Source organism: Lonchura striata, chromosome 3 (assembly GCF_050655825.1).
Source record: "Lonchura striata isolate lonStrDom1 chromosome 3, ASM5065582v1, whole genome shotgun sequence".
Lineage (NCBI taxonomy): Eukaryota > Metazoa > Chordata > Aves > Passeriformes > Estrildidae > Lonchura > Lonchura striata.
Window position 1 is genome coordinate 97,517,540 of NC_140705.1, and position 18,527 is coordinate 97,536,066.

The following is an 18,527-nucleotide window of genomic DNA, read 5'->3' on the forward strand; positions in this document are numbered from 1 at the left end:
GAAAAGTTCTCTAGGGAGAACTTAGTGTATAATGACATTCTGCTGTTTGTGGCTGGAAGTAGGTTGTCCACTCCTCTAAAGAAAAAAAAAAAATCCATGAGGCTTCTGAAAATGAGAAGGATAAATAAAGGTTTCTTTTGGTTTTGTTGGGTTTTTCTGCATTCTTTCTATGCATTTTAATATTGTATTTTCTGGATATTTTTCTAGGTTTTAAAGCACCTACAACAATGTTTACCTTGCTGGTTGTCAACATCACTATTGTTATTTGCTTGGCTTACACTTGTTTTGGCTGTTTCAAGTACCTGAGCCCACTGAATTATAGGGTAAGTGATGGATACCTGACCTTTCAGCACCTACCTGTGTGCTTAATGGAGCACCAGCTATTGCTGCTGTGCTGTCCCTGCCTTCCTGCTGTCAGTGTCTGTTCATGGCAAGATGGCTGAAGAGGGCCTGTAGTACAGGTAGGCTGCTTGGCAGAGAGGAAAGTCAGTGTCTGCAGGAACTGAATTTGAGGGAAAAGAATAGTATGGGAAAAGTATCCTGGACTGCATCCCCATCAGTGTGGCCAGCAGGTTGAGGGAGGGGATTCTGTGTCTCTGCTCTAGAGAGACCCCCCTGCAGTGCTGCATCCAGCTCTGGGGTCCCAGCACAAGGAAGGACATGGACCTCTTGGAGTGACTCCAGAGAATACAACCAAGATGATGGAGCACTGCTGCTCTGAGGCCAGGCTGAGAGTATTGGGGGTGTTCAGCCAAAGAGAAGGCTTTGGGCTGACCTAATTGCAGCCTTCCAGTACCTGAAAGGAGCCTACAAAAAAAGGTAGAGGTAGACTTTTTACAAGAGCATGTAGTGAGAGGACAAGGGGGAATTGCTTTAAACTGACAGTAGGTTTAGATTAGGTAATAGTGAGAAATTCTTTGCTGTGAGGTTGCTGAGGCACTTAGCACAGCTCAGTGATGTTGTGGATGCCCATCCCTGAAAGTGTTCAAGGCCAGGGTGGATGGAACTTGGAGCAACCTGGTCTAGTGGAAAGTGTCCCTGGCCATGGTAGGGGCTTGAAGCTAGATGATCTCTAAGGTCCCTTCTAAACCAAACATTTCTGTGATTCTGTGTAGAAAGACTGGTGGAGAGAGTGCTAGATCTGCACAGAGATCTGTCTGTGCAGGTTTTGGGTGCTCGTGATCTGTGAGTATTGTTTCACTCATCAGTTTGATGTTGTGTCTCTTTCTTTCCCCACCTATTGCTGGTTACAGATTGAAGACACACAAGGTGAAAGAGGAAAAGACACAGATGTACCAACAGTCCCAACATCTTCTGTAAGAAGCTAAGAGTTACTAATATTCCCTTATGTTTCCTAGAAAAACCTAATTTCTCGCCCTGCTTACCAAAGAGCTTGTGTAGCACATATTAGTTTGCATGGACTGGGATTTCCCATGTGCATGTGGGACCAGAAAGTTCTGCAGCTGGCTCCCTGATGCTCCCAAGTGGTGTTCCGGAAGTACCTTTGGCTGCCATTTTAAGAGTAGCTGAGACACACTGCTTCCAGCAGCTCTGTGTGCTGTGTTCTGTGCCCTGCTCTAGACAGAGCCTCACATCTGGACAGCTGCCAAATGCAGTCAGTTGCCACTGCTTTGATTCTGAATGTTGTGACATGTAGCAGGTCTTGCTTGCCATGTCACTGAGAAGGACGTAGGACTGAGGTAGAAGGAAAGGCCTTGGTGCCACAAGCAAGAGATGCAGACAAGTGTTGCACCAGGAAGCCTCCAGCAGGGTGCAAAAGGTGGTAAGGTGAAGAATGGGAAAAGGATGACGAGAAGAGACAAGGGGAAAATTTCTCCTGGGTGAGTTACCCCAGCACTGTTCTTTGAGAGACCACTAAAAGCCTTCACTTGTGATTTCAGATGTACGTCCCCCAGGTTTTGCGTCCTCATCCTACCGAAAGGACGGTGCTGGCCCCCACGGAGCAGCAGTCATACGGCACCATGGACAACACTTGTTCCCAGGCAGAAGGAATCGGAAGCCATGCCACAGGACCTGCGGGTGTGGGGCAGGCCTCGGGAGCTTCGCTCTGACTTGTGTTGGGAGCACGAACACAAGGTGGAGCACTTGGCCCAGGTTTAGCAGAACTAATTCCCTGTCTCCTCCTCCTAAGTATTCGGCGTTATTTATGTATTCCTGCCTGCAGAAAAGGTACAGAAATAATTCATTGTGTGGTCTGCAGCTGTGCTGGGAGATTAAAAAGCAGATGCCTTGGGACTGATTGTTTTCCAGGCTGTCTACACACATTGTGAAATAAGTTGAAGGCGGAGATGCTGATCCTCAGGGACTTCACTTCTGCTAGCTCATCACTTGCCTTATGAAGATAACTTATGCTGCATATAGATAAGTGGTCACCAAAGCCAATGCAGCTATTAGAGCTGTCATTTATTTATTCAAAATAATTCTTCCCTTTTTAAAAAAACCCAACATTTGTTATTTATAAACCTCTTGGGATGTGTTAAATCCTGAGACAATGCCACTTTTGATGAAAATGCTGTTTGTGTGGGTGCTGAGAATGGTGTGTGGGAGTCTCTCCTCTTTTCACCCAAAGTAGTCAGCATAGTTTTGATCATGCTACTTTTTTTTTCCTTAAAAGAGATGAGGGAATTACTGTGCACTTGGGTACTAAAAGTACCAAAGCAAAAAGACTGGTGTAAAGAAGGGAGTGACTTATCTGATACTGTTTTTATGTATTTTTGGAGGGCATTTAGGTTGTTAGTTTCTGTTCACTATTTTTAAGGGCCTTCCACAATGAAAGCTCACCTGCTAACAATAAAGGATGTAAACATTTTATCTCTTTTAGTCTTGGGTTAAGATGACAGGGTTTTCTCTATAGTGCAAATTATATGAGTTGTAAGATACTAAGTTTTTAAATTATGTAGTAGGTGCTAATCTATTCCAAAGTGCAATGTGTCAAAGTGTAACTAATAATCACGAGCAATAAAACACTGAGTTTAGAAAAGTTTCAAGCTGTCTTGATTTATTTATTCTTTCCTCGGTATGTTGTAACAGTCCTTGTTGTGAGGCTGTGGCCTCACAGCGTGGTCATGAACTCTTCATAAGAGCACTGCCACAAGCCTTAGAATGACAGTATGTCCCATGAGGAATTTGAATACTTTTGGATTTCTCTAGGGGTGACCTGTGGGTAGAAGAAACTTCTGGCCTTCTGTTTCCTTGCTTGTTGTTAAACTGTGATTTCCTGAATTTGACCTTTTCTAGCATGTCTGTAAAGCAGCATCTTGAGATTGAAGGAGATTTTGTGCTATAAATGTGTGCAGATGTTCAGTGTCTTGCAGAGTTGCCTCCAGCTTCCCAAGAACAGCACTCGGACAAGTGCTGAGCATGAGACCTGCCTGCTGCAGGAAGGACTGTGTGGAGCTCTGAGCCCTTTGATTACAAACCCATCCTAGCTGAAGATTCACCTCCTGGTTCTTAAAAGGCAGGTGAGGTACCTTGGCTAGTGAGGGGGGCATGAATTTGTCAGTCTATTTTATGTTCACAACCCAGGACAGTTCTCACTTCAGTGCTGCAATTTAGTCAGGGGTTCGTGTGTGTGCATTTTGATTTTTAGCAATCATGGCATTATGAGGTGGGGTGTACCTTGTGCACACACTGCCATTCCAGGTTGGTGCTCAAACCAAGAAGGAAAAACCCCCAACAGACTCCCAATTTTTACTCATCTGTGAATCTCTCATACAGACACGAGGTCACAAGGAGGAGGCAGCTTGTTGTGTTAACTAGATCAGAAGCCTGTGATTGTTCTTACTCCTTTCTAGCTGCACTACCCCATCTCATCCAGGTGTCTGCAGCAGCAGTGGATGCTTTTGAGTGAGCTTATTGAAGAATCAAATTATTCATTCAGCTATCACACTTGACCTGTTTACTATGCTAGTGCCGAGGGGGTTCTATGCTCTGTGATATACCTCACTTTTTTGAACAGATGACTTTTGATACTCACTGTGAGGTTCTATGTGTCATTGAGGACAAAAACTGCTTTAATGATTTGATTTCCTTTTTGTGCCTGGAAGGTTGCTGAATCTTGCTGTTGACACTCCTTTTGGCTGGCACAAGTTCAGCACAGGCAGGGCCATCTCTCCTGTGGACTTGAATAAACCCACCTCCAGTCATGCTAAGGTGCTTCAGATATAGAATATGGAAAACCTCTGAGGTAATGGAAAGTTACATCTTGCTAAAAAGTCTTTATTGGCATTTGAGGAACCAGTTCATGTGTCTAATGGGGAAATCACCCATACTTGTTTCACTTACTGTGTAGCAGCTATTCCTGTTTGCCACTGTGCTCTGTTGCAGTTAAACTCGTAGAAATGTCTATGGTATTAGGACAGGCACCAGTTGGAGAAAAGGCTGGGGTCACCTATTAGTAAATTATCACAAGAGCTGTGTACAGCAACACACAAATTATAGGCTGGTTTAGCATCTTTGCTGTGTTGTTTGCTTCATTATTATCTTTTGGGTCCCTCTCTGAGAGCTGGAAGTAATTAGGAAACTGCCCTGGCTCTACTTCATTCCTTCATGCTGGTGGATATCTGCAAGGGGATAAAATTAGATCAGCAGGAGAAACTCCTTGCATTCCTGACTGAGCCTTAGAGAAAAGCTGAGGGTTGGAAGCCTCAACAAATGCGGATATTGGCTGCACTGTATTTGAAATTCATATTTAAAGCCATGGCACATTCTTTACTGTTCTTTTTATAAACCTTTTGGCAGGCAGCCTAAGCAAATGGCCCAGCTGGAGTTGCTGACTGTGGCTCCCAGAAGCTCCCATATTTGTTGGGATCCAGTGCCTGCTGCTTGCCTTGCATTGCTCAGTTGGAGCAGCGCCTCCCCCACACTGAGTCCTTCCCGACACTGCAGCAGCTCCTGGGGGCAGGAATCCCGGACAAGCTGACACTCTCCCTCCACAGGAGGAAGCCCCAGAGTGTGGTGTGTGATGGGATTCTCTGTGACACAGCTGAGGGGGCAGCCTCTGACACTTTGAAGAATGGAGCTCATTTGATACTGTACATCAGGGTACACTTCTGCAAAGACTTCAGGGCAGATGAATTTCTTCCAGAGTGAGGAAAATGCTACATGGTTTGCTGAGGCTCAGCAACCTTGGCTTGCTTGCATACACAGAGCTCTGTGCCAGGATTCTGTGTGCCAGGCCCATCTGGCTCACCTCCAGCCCTCTTACAACACATCCTCAACACCCAAATTTTTGCAACTTCTCATTTGCATGAGGTGCACATGTTCATGCTTTGTTTTCCTCTGGGCTTTTCCCATATCCTGTGCCAAAAGCAGATCTTTGTGCTGGCTAAGTTTCCAAGTGCTCCAGTGTAGCAGTAGGCCATGTTCTTTCTGTCTTTTTACAGAGGTCCAGTTCCCAGCTCTGCTTGCCCACACATGCTGGCAGCACAACTGAAGCTTTCTTGTGTCTGTTCTACAGATAATCGGGTTATGAGTGTTTGGAAGCCTTCTGCTTTTGGAAGCTTTCTCTTCAAGAAGGTGGGCTTGTCCCAGAAGCAACAGATGCCAGAGTTTTCACCTGGCTTCTAGCAAAAGTGAGGTGAGAGGCAGAAGATTTGGGGAGAAGGGAGCTTTATCCCAAGTCTATTGACTACAAAGAAAAGTCACCCTTTATTGTCTCAAACCTGCAACAATATAAGGAAATGCACACTTTTAATTTCTAATTATGGCCATGGTCATGTGTCTTATCTGAAAGTGGTCTTGCAAATTCCTCCTCTGTCATATCTGGACAAGACTTCTTGAAGGATTCTGCTTGTCACCTGTCTGTAACAGCTGCAAGTGCCTGTTTCAGATATTTCAGAAGTACAGAAGTTGTTTTTTTCTTTCTGAGGACAGCTGTCTGAAGGATAAAAACAGAAAGGAAACAACTAAAAGTGGAGAGACTGAAGATTGGGTCATTATAATGGAACATTCTTCCTTATATTTTTTGGTTCTTGGGTGAAGTCCTGGCATTTGCTCTGTATCCCACATCCTGTTGGTTAGAATGGAGCATCTCAGCTGCAGCCAATACAACTTCGAGTGGAAATGGGTGGGACTGTAAATAGCCAAGAAGGAGAGAGGGAAATTTTTGTATCTGCTCCCAGACTCAGTGGTTAACTAAGTGCTGGTTAATAATTAATGAAAGCACTCTTCTCGAAAGTGATGTTGAAGATAGAATTCTAGAAGTCCAATGTATGGTATGTCATAAGATGCTTCTAAATAAAACAGGAGCCAGATTTTGTTGCTGTCTCATCATTGCTGCTGTGTGGTTGTGAACCTCCCAAAAGGGTGAAAGTTTGTGACAGAAGTTAGGGGCTGGTTTTGAAAGTTACCTATCTGTTGTGCTTATTAGATGTTCATTGAAATAAAAAAAAAAAAAAAAAAACAACCAAACAAGTTGCAGTACAGGAGGAAGACTGAGAGCTGAGGAAATGTAAGAGATGTATTCTTGTACACAGCTGGCCTTCCTTCCTTATGTATGAAAATCCTTCATGCATTTCGTGCTGGTTTATGCTTGGATTTTCAGATTGACTGGCTTTTTTATAGCCTGCTCTCCTGAAATGTAAAGCACTAAGTTGCTTCTTTCAAGTGAAGATGTTCCATGTCAAAAATTATTTGGAATTCTAAATAGGTTTTTTTCCCTAAGGCAAATTATCAGTATTTTTTTCCCCTCCATCTACATAGACAGAGAAATAAAACCAGCAGCTCTCCCCACAGGTGAAAATTGAAAAAACAAGTGATTTAAAGAATTGCTAGGTACCATGATTTGGTTTCAGACATTGAAATTCTTTATGTTAGGATTCTAGATTTAGAGATTGAAGTAGGGTTTTCTTGTTCTTTTTTATTTTAAATCTGTAACTTCAAAAATGTCCCTAAAATAGGAAGAATTAATTCCCTTTTGAGATGAGGAATCAGAATCTGCTGGGAAGAAAAGGGCAAAAATAAAGAAATAAATCTAGTACCTTTCAGAGGAATAATTTAAATTACTTATTTTCAAAAAGAAAAAAGAGTGGAGAAAATAGGAGAATGACATCATCTGTGTTCTGCAGTGGATTCTTCTGCTCAGTTTGTGTGAGATATTACTTAAAATCTCTGCCTCTGGTTTCTCTGAAATATTAAGAATTGCCTTCTGATCACTGCAAAAATCTTTGAGCCATACAAAAGACTTGGGGTGATAAAAAAACTTCCACTGAGGCAAAAATGCAGGGCTGGACCTTAGTTTCCTGAAACCTTTGCAAGAATTCCTGGAACTCACGAGGTACAATTGTGTTTGCACAGAAAACCACCCAGCAAAGCAGGCTTGGCTAAAAAAGAGCTCAGAATTGTTGGTTCTTTGACTTGGTGCTTGACTGGAGTTTGTCCCTTGGTGTTTCTGCTCACCTCTTCCCTGTGCTGCACTCCCTCTGATCACCTGCAGTGGTTTGAACAACTGCTGCAAGGATTATCTTTCATTTAAGAAGGTGATGAAACTCATAATTTCAATCTTTTATTGTTAATCATATCCTCAAAACCACAGACATTCAGTTATTGAACACAGGGAGAGCATGATCATCCTCAGCATCTTCAAACCCAGTCAGGAAGGTATTTGGAAGCCTGAGGTTTGGACTACACCTAGCCAGGGGAAGGAGCTGTCACCACTCAGCACAGACCTGTTTATAAATATCTGCTCCCCAGAAGACAGCTGACAATTGTAATGGGGCTAATTCTTCTAGCAGCACTGGCAAACACCATCAGGGCTGTCTGGCACTGCACAGGGTATTTCTTCCATGAAAGAAAACTAATCCTGAGCAAGACAGTTTTAGTGTGACTTATGTTCCTTGAAGTGCTATTACAGCAAGTAAAACAAGCAGCATCATTTCTCAGTGTTTTAAAATATGCTACACTGAATTCAATATGGATTTATTCCTTGTCTTTTTGCACAGCACCCAGGAGGAGCTTTCCACTCCCTTTTCAGACAAAAATGTATCTTCATTTAGTGCATATTATGTATTGCACTTGCTGTAAAACAGAACTGTGCATTTGATTGACTGCCTTGAACTTCAGTCCTGCCCCTGAGCAATTGCAGCTGACTCAGTGGTGATGACTGGTACCCTTCATGGATTTAGAGCTAACTCTGATGTTAGGCTTAACAAATCCTATTTTCCATTAAATGATTGTTTAACTTCCTTTCTCTTATGAAAGTGTGATTTCTATTCATATTTTTTCCATTCACAATCTGAGTAATGCCTGACATTTTTGTTTAATGTATATGAAGTCCTGTCTTGTTGTGTAAGATGTCCAAAGGCTGCATATGGTGACTTGGATTTTTCAGTTTGCAGTTTAAAAATCAGAAGTCAAATTTGGTTGTAGTGGGAGTTTATCTGGAGCTGTATGAGAAGAATATGACCTTACTTGTATTTTTCCATACCAGAAGCAGACACTTTCCAAAGCACTTCAGCTGGGTAGGAAGAGTACAAGTTGTTTATTTTCAGTGGCATCTCCATGGTTCCAAACCCCTTATCGAGACTCTTAATGAGCTATAACTGGATAATTAAAAAGCAGGGTTTAGGTCAGCTACTTCTGGTTTCAGCGTGGGATAAATGCATGTTTTGGAGCAACTTAATGTGGCAGGGCTTTTAGGACAGCAATTTATTTGAGCAGTGACTTTGGGGCAACTTTGGGCCAGAAATTGGAGCTTCACTAAGAAATGGCCCTGGAGCAAAACACAATGTTTTGAGCATCAGAGTGTCACTATAATCTGTGTTATGCTGTAGGATGTAGCTGCTGTTTTAGAGACTTATTCCCAAAAAACAGCTCAGCCAGCCCAGGCGCATCACACTTAGCCTTTTTAGAGAGAATTCCCTGGCTGAATGGCAATAAGAACCTGGCCAATAAGAACAATTGTAACAGAGCAGGGACTCCTTTTGTACTGCTTATTATTATTGCAATAGTTTGATATGCAGTTACTTGCTAACAGAAATGTTCAAACTATTTCTGGTTATCTGTACCAAATAATTGCCTGTAGCTAGTACCAGAGGGTATCAGAAGTGAATCTGAATTCTCTCAAGGTACTTGTCAAATCCAGATTTCAGGCTGCTGGAAGAGTTGTTCACTTCAGGATGAGATGGAGATGCTACCACTGGCTCACAGACAGTTCATTAGTGTTAACCTTGCACTAGAAGTTGTGGGATTGGCTGTGTTTTGCTAAAACCAGAGGGTTATTTTGAAAAGGGAAGAGGAACTGAGAGCAGGTTTTACAGCTGCTGTATAGCTAATATCATACTTTTTCACTTTGTCATAGTATTTCACTGCATTTTTATCTAACTCTAGGTAAGTAGATAATGAGTAACTGCTGCTGATAGCTGTGGGGTTAAGGTTTGAGAAGTGTGACATCAAAATTCAGAAAAAATTCTGCTAAAAATCATGCATTTAATTATAGTTTTTAAGCTCCTAAAATCCAGACCTTTTAGGTCCTGATTTGTCTCTCTCTCAGACAGCAGCTTATCAAACCCTGAAGAGCACTCACCTGGTGTGCAGAGCAGGACAGGCTTGTGCAGGAGGGTGTGCAGTGCTGGGTGTAGCAGCTGTTCTTGTCAGAGGTGAGCCAAGTCTTCCTGAATAAGGAACCCTCTTTCACCATACTGCTCCTGAAACAAGTTTGGGGAGGGTCTTCTCCATGGAGAGCCCATTTAAAAGGGAATGACTCTGGGTTTTCTTCCTGAGTGTGCAAAACAGATTGGCCTGCATCACACAACATTTTGCAAATGTGAAGACAAATTTTGACTGAATTAAAGCATTTACAAGTGAGCATGGAATTAGTGCTCACTACTATTCTGGAAGCAAGTAGCTGTCTTAACTGAAGAACAGCTTGAGGATCAAATCTAGTAGGGAGACCTAAAAGCTCCTCTGTGTTACTCTACTGGCACCCAGGTGCAGCAGGCAGAGGAAAGGGAGCAAGAGGTCTCACCTCTGCTCAGAAAACTGACCCAGGCTTCTCTGCAGCCCATCTGCCCTAATGATTTTCTGTCAGGGCTGGTGGTGGCTTTCAGCATGGGGATTTGGATGTGCCCAGGAGGAGAGTACATTTACCTCCTGTGAAACAAACTGTGCAGTTTGCTTGAGTCTAAAACCTTGTGGGATGGAGCTTGCATCTGCTGAGCTTCTGATCTTGGCTTTCATTTCAATTAATATTGTGAAATAATACTAATCCATGCAAGTGTTACTGATAGATTGTATTTCCCTGTGCTTTCAGAAGTAGAGAAGGACATCAGAAGTGACTGGAGAACAAAACCACACTGAAATCGGTCATCTGGAGATGGTTTAAGACCTGTTTGAAGCTCAGCTGCACACACTAGGGACAGGAGCTGGTAAAGCCATACAGACCTTCAATTTTCTTTGAGCAGTTTACCTTCAATCTGACCTCTGTGACAGATGAAGTACAGAATTGATAAGTTCTGAACTGATGATTTTCCTAGCTGGTACCAAGCAAAATCTCAGTTGTTAAAAAATTAAAATAATCACACAGGAGTTATTAAAAAATTTAATGCACTTTTCTTTTAATTTTGAATTAATAATATTTTTATTCTTTGGTAAGAGGTATTTACAGTACCCTGCCAAAGCAGTACAATGCCACAGTGTGTTGAGCCTACTAGGGCTAGGATTTGAGAGTACAAATTCAGTGCAGAGGTAGCTGGGGCTGTAGTTACTCTACCCAGCCCCACCTCCTGGACTGAGCTACAGGCACCTGTGTCTTTCATCTGCTCCTCACATATCCCAGGAGCCTGGCACAGGGCAGTCCAGCTTCTTCACAGCCAGGAGCTGCTTTGGAGCCCAGGCTGGAAGAGAAAGGCAGCCAGCAGAAGGCAGTTTAAAGATACTGTAGATCATCAGTGCTGATTGATTGATGCACTCATGCAAGTTAGGTCTGCCAGGCTGCTCCTTATTCTTTTGTGTGAGGAACTTCTTACTCACAGCAACTCAAATTTTACTGCTGCCATGAAAGAAAAAGCCTTTCATAACAATTTAACTGTTACTAGGTATGTTAGTAGTTCTGAGGTCTATTTTTCAATTTCAAAGCAAGAGTCAAGAATACCACAGAACATGTTTCTGAAGATACCCAAGTATTCTTCATGCTTTCTGAGCCTAGCTGAACAAAAAATAACCCAGCCCAAAATCTGTTGGTCCCCATGGCAGTATCTCATGCATATACACTGCATTTTTCTTTCTGTCCTTGCTCACATCTGATCAACAATAAGATCTAATTACATGGATTACGGCAGACTTAGTAAGCCCTGTACATGTGCTAAGCTAAAAGTAATTACTCTGCTGTTTCTTAGGGAAGTTATTCCCCTTTCTTTTTCCAGAGTTGCTCTTTCTCTACTTTGTTCACAAATTGCAGAATATCTTTAGCAAGAAGTTCAGGTTCCTCAAAAGCTGCGAAGTGGCCACCTTGAGGCATGAAGTGGAAGGAGACGATGTTGGTGTATTTCTTCTTGGCCCAAGCCTGGGGTATGTGCAGGATTTCATTAGGGAAGGCAGCAATACCAGTGGGTACCTGTACTGTGAGCCTGAGAGAGGAGAGAGAATCACTGTAATCTTCCAAACACTTAAATCTGCAACAAATCAAAAGTCCCAAGGAAATGTTCCTGAGCAGTTGGGCACAGTTTTGTTAGGCATTAAAAATTTGACTTCCAGATCCTAAAACTGAAGACAACACTCTAATTCCTGAGGAAAAAAAACTCTTTTTTTTTTGTTTTTGTACACAGTGACATGAAGGCAATTTTGCAGAGGATCCAGGGCATGAAGCTCAGAAGCATGGAAAGGGAGAGGAGAGGACAGCCCTAGGAGATGGTGGGCAGCAAATTTCCTCTTGCTGCACACAGGGCTCAAATTGATGGGCAAGCACACAATTTGATAAGAGCTGGAGAAAGATTTACAGAGAACATAACCACTCAAATATGCTAAGCCTGGCAGGACAACTGGAGGATAGGCAGGAAAATAATTACTTCATAGGGGGAGTGGAGAGAGGAATACTAATAATCTAGACTTGTTTAGAATCAACATTTCTATATGTGAGACTATACCTTGTAAAATAGCTCTTGCTTTTAACTGGCACAAATTCACACTACAAAACATTCTTCACATTAGGAAGTGTAAGGAAGCAACTGGATTTGAGGGGTCTGAATGATCTGTGCTTGTTTTAAAAGCCACATTTTCTAGGTTTGAATATCCCATACACATAAGCTGCATTGTCATAAGTTTAAAATATAGATGCAAAAAGTGTTGGGCATGTAGCCACTGGAAGGCTGAGGTCAGAACTTTACACAGGACTCTGAGATTCTGTCCTCTAGGCACTAGAAGCTCATACAGCTCATCTCATGCAGGCAGAACCAGAGCAAGATACTGCCCACAGCATAGCCACAACGGCTTCAGGAACTGAGTCAGCTTCCTGGGAGCATCATTTTACAGCTAAATAAATAGCATGGCACTAAGCTGTGGCTGCAAATACCTCGGGGCAGGTTTAAGCCTTCACTGAGGCTGACACAAGTACATGCAACCAAGCTGCTGTCTGAAGGGTCTGAGCAGCAGCAGGCACATCAGTCTCACTGACTCCTCAGTGATGCAGTTTGTCAGCAGGCTGCAGTTGCTTCCAAAGGAAGGACTTGAACCTTTTGCAGAAACAGGGAAAGTGTGTCCAGAAAAGTACTAAAACTACAACCACTGATGGGGTGACACTACCGCTAAAACTGACTGGGTGGCTCAGTCACAGACTGATACAGTAACTGAAATAAAACCAGGAAGTACATGGATACACCATGAATGGGAGGCCCTCAAGCAGTGCCTCCAGTCAGATCTCCTCACTCATGGCTCAGGGTTCCTACCTAAGCACCGTGTTTTAAAAGCACAGCACAGTACATCAACTACCTGGTCTGTCTTGCAGAAGAATACTGTGAGAGGGCAGTGTTTTTCCTCAGCATTCAGGAATCTATAAGGCATGTAACTATAAAATTAAGATCAAAGTAAAATATTTCAAGAGAAGAAGCCACACTTACTTATCATGTTTCTGTGTGCCTATCCCCTTCTGCAGGTTTTCTTTATAGAAACGCATGGAGGAGCCAATGCAGCCTGACACCCAGTAGATCATGATATTGGTGAGCAGATCATCCAGGCTGAACTTTCTGAAGAGGCAAGCCCAAGAGATTATTTCATTAGAACGGAAAACTGACTTGCATCACTTTAGCAGGGACTTGACTTTGGTTTGGTTTCAGGGGAAAAAAATTATAGGAAATAAATAGTGGTTAAGAGTGGAGAGGTGAAGTTATTACTCCCCCCCCTGGCTGCCAGTGACCAATTAAGGATGCTAAAGGCTTTCAGACACAAACTGGGAAGTCACATTTTAACTCCTACACAGAAGGCAGATTCCAACAAGCACCTTATGCTCCAGCATGGCTCTCTCCTGTCCACAGACTGGGAGGGTGGGAGCAGAACAGCACATGCAACAGCTTGTGCCATTTATTAATGATAATCTGAAATGCTACTGTGAGCCCTCAGCAGAGCCCTCACACACCAATGTGTGCTGTAAACAGGGCATGTTTAATATTAAATTATTAGTTGTATGCAGGGCAAACATTCCATGCAAATCTGCTGCAGCTGGGCCTTTCCCTAGCATGCCCCTTCTCTCCATTCCTGCCAGGTAGTTCTCAAGGGGGATTTCAGCTCTGATTTCTGGCGCACACTAAACATAATCCTTTATTAGCAAATGACAGGTAGATTAAGCTCTAACAATCAATCCAAAACAAATTCACAGAGAGTTAATTGTTAGTATTACAATAAGTCATGAGTTGCCAGCATCTTAATGTGGGTTAAAATTTTGGATTTTGTGTCCTAATGAGCTTCTTCCCCATAAGTCAGTTTTTAATATCCAGGAGTTGCAAGGTGTATTTCTGTTCTAGGAGATGGAAGTGGGAAGGGAGTCCATCAGCCTCCATGGCCTGTTTGCCTCTCTGTGTACTGGAGTGCAGCCCTGCACCAGCTGTGGTCACGAGAGGCTCCCTTCAGACAAACCTCTTCAGCTGTGACTCTGGGCTCAGTCACCTCATCCAAAATGGCAGGAGAGAAAGGCCTTACCTCTCTAGTCCTCCGTCCTCTAGATTCTGGAATTCCATATCAGTCCATGAAGAAAACTTCTCCAAGATGTATGCAGCCAGTCCCACAGGAGAGTCATTCAAACCACAGCCTGTAAAGGAGGAGGAAAATTTAACTATAACTGATATCCAGCTACAGAACTCAGAGTGTTAGAGAAGCTGCCTGTTATAATATAGGGGATGTAAATTTACAAAGCTGTTCCATCAGCTGCTTTCTTTAATAAATAAAATAGTACATCGAGTTGGAGCCATTTAATGCCAAATCATAAACTGGAAGTAGCTGCAAACAAGCAGGCTCCCTATTAGCTCACACTGAACATTTTTTGAACTGATGTAACAGTATTGGATTTCTGCTGGCTTTTCTTTTTTTCTGGTAAGCTAATAAGATTAAGTTCTATGTGCCAAGGAGGGTTTGCTTCCATTAATCTGGAAGTTGTCATGTATTAAACAGCATTACAGAGCCAAACCCCACATGCCTACACATGACCAGGAGGATTTGCAGCATTATCTAACAGCAAAAACATTTTAAGGATTATTAGAAAGTCATTAAGGAACAGCAAGGCTCTGCTAAATGGTCCATCTTCTGAATTAGCAATAGCAAACTGCCTTCATGTAGAACAAGCCTTCATATAGATTTTATAGTTTGCTTTTCTTGGACAGAAAGAACACACCTGCACTTGGAACTTTGATCACATATCCTAGTGCTGTGAAATACAGGGACTGTAAGCTGTCACAGCTTCTCAGTAAAACAGTAAAAAAGCTGTTCCCAAGGAACAGAAACATATTTAAAGTTTCACCCATGCAACCCAGCCTTCCAGGAAGGTGCCTAATGCTGCAGCTGGCACAATTTCATCAGTAGTTGCTATTTAAACAAGACAGTGGGATTTCAATTATTAAGCAACTAGTATTGGTAACTGAAATTGCAAGCGTTTGAGAAAGTTCTGTTGAGCACTTTCCAGAGGTATTGGACACAACAAGCAATAGTCTGTTCTCATCTACTCACTGTGAGTAGAGTGCAATCTGTTTACTTAGAGAAAAACTGACACTGGTCCTCAGAGCACTTGGAATGCAGCCATTTCTGTCAGAAATTTCTTCAGAGTGTTTTTCTCCTTTCAGGAACTTGCCACTACCCTGCTCCTCTCTTCTTTGTCCTTTGGAGAACTGCAGAAATGCTCCAGTTCCCAAAGCATGAACTGGCTGCTGTTTCCCAATCTGCACAGTCTGCTCTGACAGACCACACGTGACTGATAAGGACACGAATCAGCCCAAATTCTGACTGAGAAGGAGCACGGCTTAGGCATCTTTCAGATATCAGCCTCCCTCTCTTTCATAAAGCACAAAAGACTGGCAATTTTTAGAAACCAAAACCTGACAGGAGCAAAACTATTTTAAATCCATACAGTTATCCTTTTGCCTACACATTTTAAGAACATACCTGCCTCTGTAGGTAAGCTTATGGGACACCATTAAGAAACATTTCCCTTAGCTGTATTTATAATAAAATCCATCAGTGAATTGCTGCTGCACCAAACTAAAATGTAGTCAGTATTCTTGACTCAGTTGTCCAATTCAGTCACAAAAGATGTTTTTAAAATAGAAACACTTAAATATTCAGATACTTAAAGCAGTTAAACCACCTGAGTGACTAGTTCATGTAGAAAGAACAATCATAGCTACAATTTTTTCCTTGAAAGTCTGCAAGTGATTCAGAACCATGAGTGAAAGTGAAATTTGATTTTACTTCTCAGGTATTACTTATTGCTATAATTAATAAACTACATTGTGTGCTGAGACAGCTAAAAGCTTCTTGTAGTTTACATTACTTGAATATGATCCATTCTTGGAGAAGAAATTATCTTTTGCTCTGAGCAGAGCTGCATTTGAAATGGAATTACAGTCCCCAGTGATAGCATAAGTGGAAAAATATTAAATAATCTATTTTATTTATGAAAACTGGAAAATGAGGTCAGTGGCACTTGGAGCATGCTCAGTTTGGATGTGCAGATAGACTGCAAAAAAAAAAAAACAACCCTATTTTCTGCATACAGTACATTTTGTTTCTATGAAGGTACAACTAAAGTGAAAAGACTTAAGTATTCCAAGCTCAAAAAAGGTTATTTTTGAGGGGTTGTTTTTGTTTGTTTTACCAACAGTGTCCGGCTTTGTAGTCTGTATGTGAGCATAGCCAAACTCAGACAAGATCTTGTGGAGCCATTTCTTCAAGAAGGGGAACATCCTCCTGACATCTTCATCCTGGAATCCGAAGAGCCCTGGGAAGTACCGGCCCAGCAGGATGGAGAGCAGGTGAGAGAGTCCCAGCTTCGAAACTAAGACCATGTTTAAATGGAGACCTTTCACATGGCTACAGACAAAAAAAAAAAAAAAAAAAGCCAAAAAAACCCACAACTTAACAAGTACTTAACAAAAAATCAAAGTTGTTGTATTTAGAATCGCAGAATATCCTGAGGTGAAAGAAACATGCAGAGATCATCAAAGTTCAGCTCCTGGCCCTTCACAAGACAGCCCCAAAAATCACACCATGTGCCTGAGAGCGTTGCCCAAACACTTCTTGAACTCTGCCAGGCGTGGTGCTGTGGCCTGTAACATTTAAAATGTTATTAACAGAAATGGACATACTTGAATTCCAGGCTGTTAATTACACCAGGACCTCAGCTGCCCTTTGTAGTGTGGCTTTTCACACAAAAATGACAAGTCAAAGGGACAACTGTCAGTAATCAGCACACATTCCAGGGCACTAAGCCACAAATCCTCCTTTTTTTTCTCTACTTGTCCTACTCCAGGCCTCAGCGAGGCCACTACAAAACTACTGCACAACTGTTTGAAATGAAAAACAATTAATAAAAACTAAGGTATGTAATTTTAGGACTTTGCTTAACACTGAGCACCAAAGAGAGGACCTACACAGTGAGAACTTGGGCAGGAACTCCCGAGTGCACAGGAAATAACTATTCACAGAGTAAAACAGCTACACCGAGGGGGTACTCACCTGGGAGCTATCTGGGCCAGGTTGGTGCAGATGAGCCAGCCAGAGTCACCACCCTGGGTGTAGAACTCACTGAATCCCAGTCTGAGCATCAATTCATAAAACACAGACGCAGCACTCACGGAGTTGAAGCCTGCATTAAAAGAAAAGAACACTTTTGTTGCATTAATTCCACCCACACTTCTGACTCTGCAGCACTGTTTCTCTACATCAAGACAATGTTCAAGTTCCTCAAAAGCTACAAATCCCTTTCTCCTTGCCTGAGTGTATGCAAACTCTTGCTCACATCCAAGCACAGAGAGCAAGCAGAAACCATGAGGAGGATCTGCCTTTATTGCAGATCTCTCTCTGAATGAACCACAGGAATCATAGCCAGGGAAGCAGAGAAAAGCAAACCCAACCTTCTCCACACCTGCACATGCAATTAAATACTAAACTAAGTATCACTTTAAACACTACCTTGCCTCAATTTGCTGCAGTTTGTGATTGTATAACTCAGAGCACAAGCTGAGCAAGCAGGTATTTGGCTGCAACCTGCCATGTGAATACATGAACTGCTTTGTTTCAACTCTTCCTTATCACCTACCTGTACAATGCTGTTGAATATGGATGCAAAACACCAAAAAGGAACACTAAATTTGCCCTGCCTGCTCACTCACAGACAATTCATGGACAAAATTACAACTCTTGAGTTGTCACTTCATAGCTTTTTATGGTCCTTTTAAATGATCTACACACTGCTCCAGAAACTAGCCAGTGATGTCACCTGAAGTCACCCCCTTATCTCCCTCCTCCCACTTGACACACAGGGTCTGTTTCCTCACTGGAAAAATAAAAAGTGTGTAACAGGAGTTGCTGTTCTGCTAACACAGGCTCCCTCACTGTGAGACTGGGCTTATGGGGGTTCAGTTTCTTCTGTGTCATACCTTTTTTGTGGGGTGCTTCTGAGAAGCCATAGCCAGGGATAGATGGGCAAATTACTTCAAAAATGTGCTCATCACTGAGGCCATGGCTTGCAGGATCCGTCAGGAGAGGGATAATTTTGTAAAACTCGTAGAATGAGCCAGGCCAACCATGAACCATTAATAGTGGCTTTGCAGCCTGGCCTTCAGGCAAACAAGGAGGCTTTACGTGAACAAAATGGATATCAATGCCTGTAAAAATAAAATCATTAATTAGCACACACAAATTTACCATGACACTGAAACTAATCACAGAACAGATTATGAATAAAGCTTTTTTCTAGTCTTCTTTTGGTGAGCATACAAACACTGCACCTCTCTGGATACATTTATCCAAGGACCTTAAAGTACTTGATAATGTACAATTAAGCATCACAGCAGCCAAATGAGGTTGACTAT

General features: G+C 42.4%; 2 protein-coding genes across 13 annotated transcripts in view; one reads left to right on the plus strand and one right to left on the minus strand.

Annotated features, from left to right (window-relative positions):
• Positions 1-6,275, plus strand: part of TMEM63A (transmembrane protein 63A) — a 33,377-nt gene extending 27,102 nt beyond the window's left edge. For 3 of the 6 annotated variants that reach the window (XM_085575898.1, XM_085575899.1, XM_021543311.3), the window contains exons 22-24: positions 208-323; positions 1,254-1,316; positions 1,902-6,275. In XM_085575898.1, the coding sequence (XP_085432024.1) occupies positions 208-323; positions 1,254-1,316; positions 1,902-2,072 (350 nt within the window). In that variant the 3' untranslated portion in view covers positions 2,073-6,275. The remainder of the gene's footprint in view (positions 1-207; positions 324-1,253; positions 1,317-1,901) is intronic. The other 3 variants (XR_014953975.1, XR_014953976.1, XR_014953974.1) reach the window with 3 other exon arrangements.
• Positions 6,276-10,542: 4,267 nt separating this feature from the next.
• Positions 10,543-18,527, minus strand: part of EPHX1 (epoxide hydrolase 1) — a 30,194-nt gene continuing 22,209 nt past the window's right edge. For all 7 annotated transcript variants that reach the window (XM_085575905.1, XM_085575904.1, XM_085575902.1 and 4 more), the window contains exons 4-9: positions 18,093-18,320; positions 17,170-17,299; positions 16,310-16,524; positions 14,146-14,254; positions 13,071-13,196; positions 10,543-11,585 (exon numbers count right to left, since the gene is read on the minus strand). In XM_085575905.1, the coding sequence (XP_085432031.1) occupies positions 11,360-11,585; positions 13,071-13,196; positions 14,146-14,254; positions 16,310-16,524; positions 17,170-17,299; positions 18,093-18,320 (1,034 nt within the window). In that variant the 3' untranslated portion in view covers positions 10,543-11,359. The remainder of the gene's footprint in view (positions 11,586-13,070; positions 13,197-14,145; positions 14,255-16,309; positions 16,525-17,169; positions 17,300-18,092; positions 18,321-18,527) is intronic.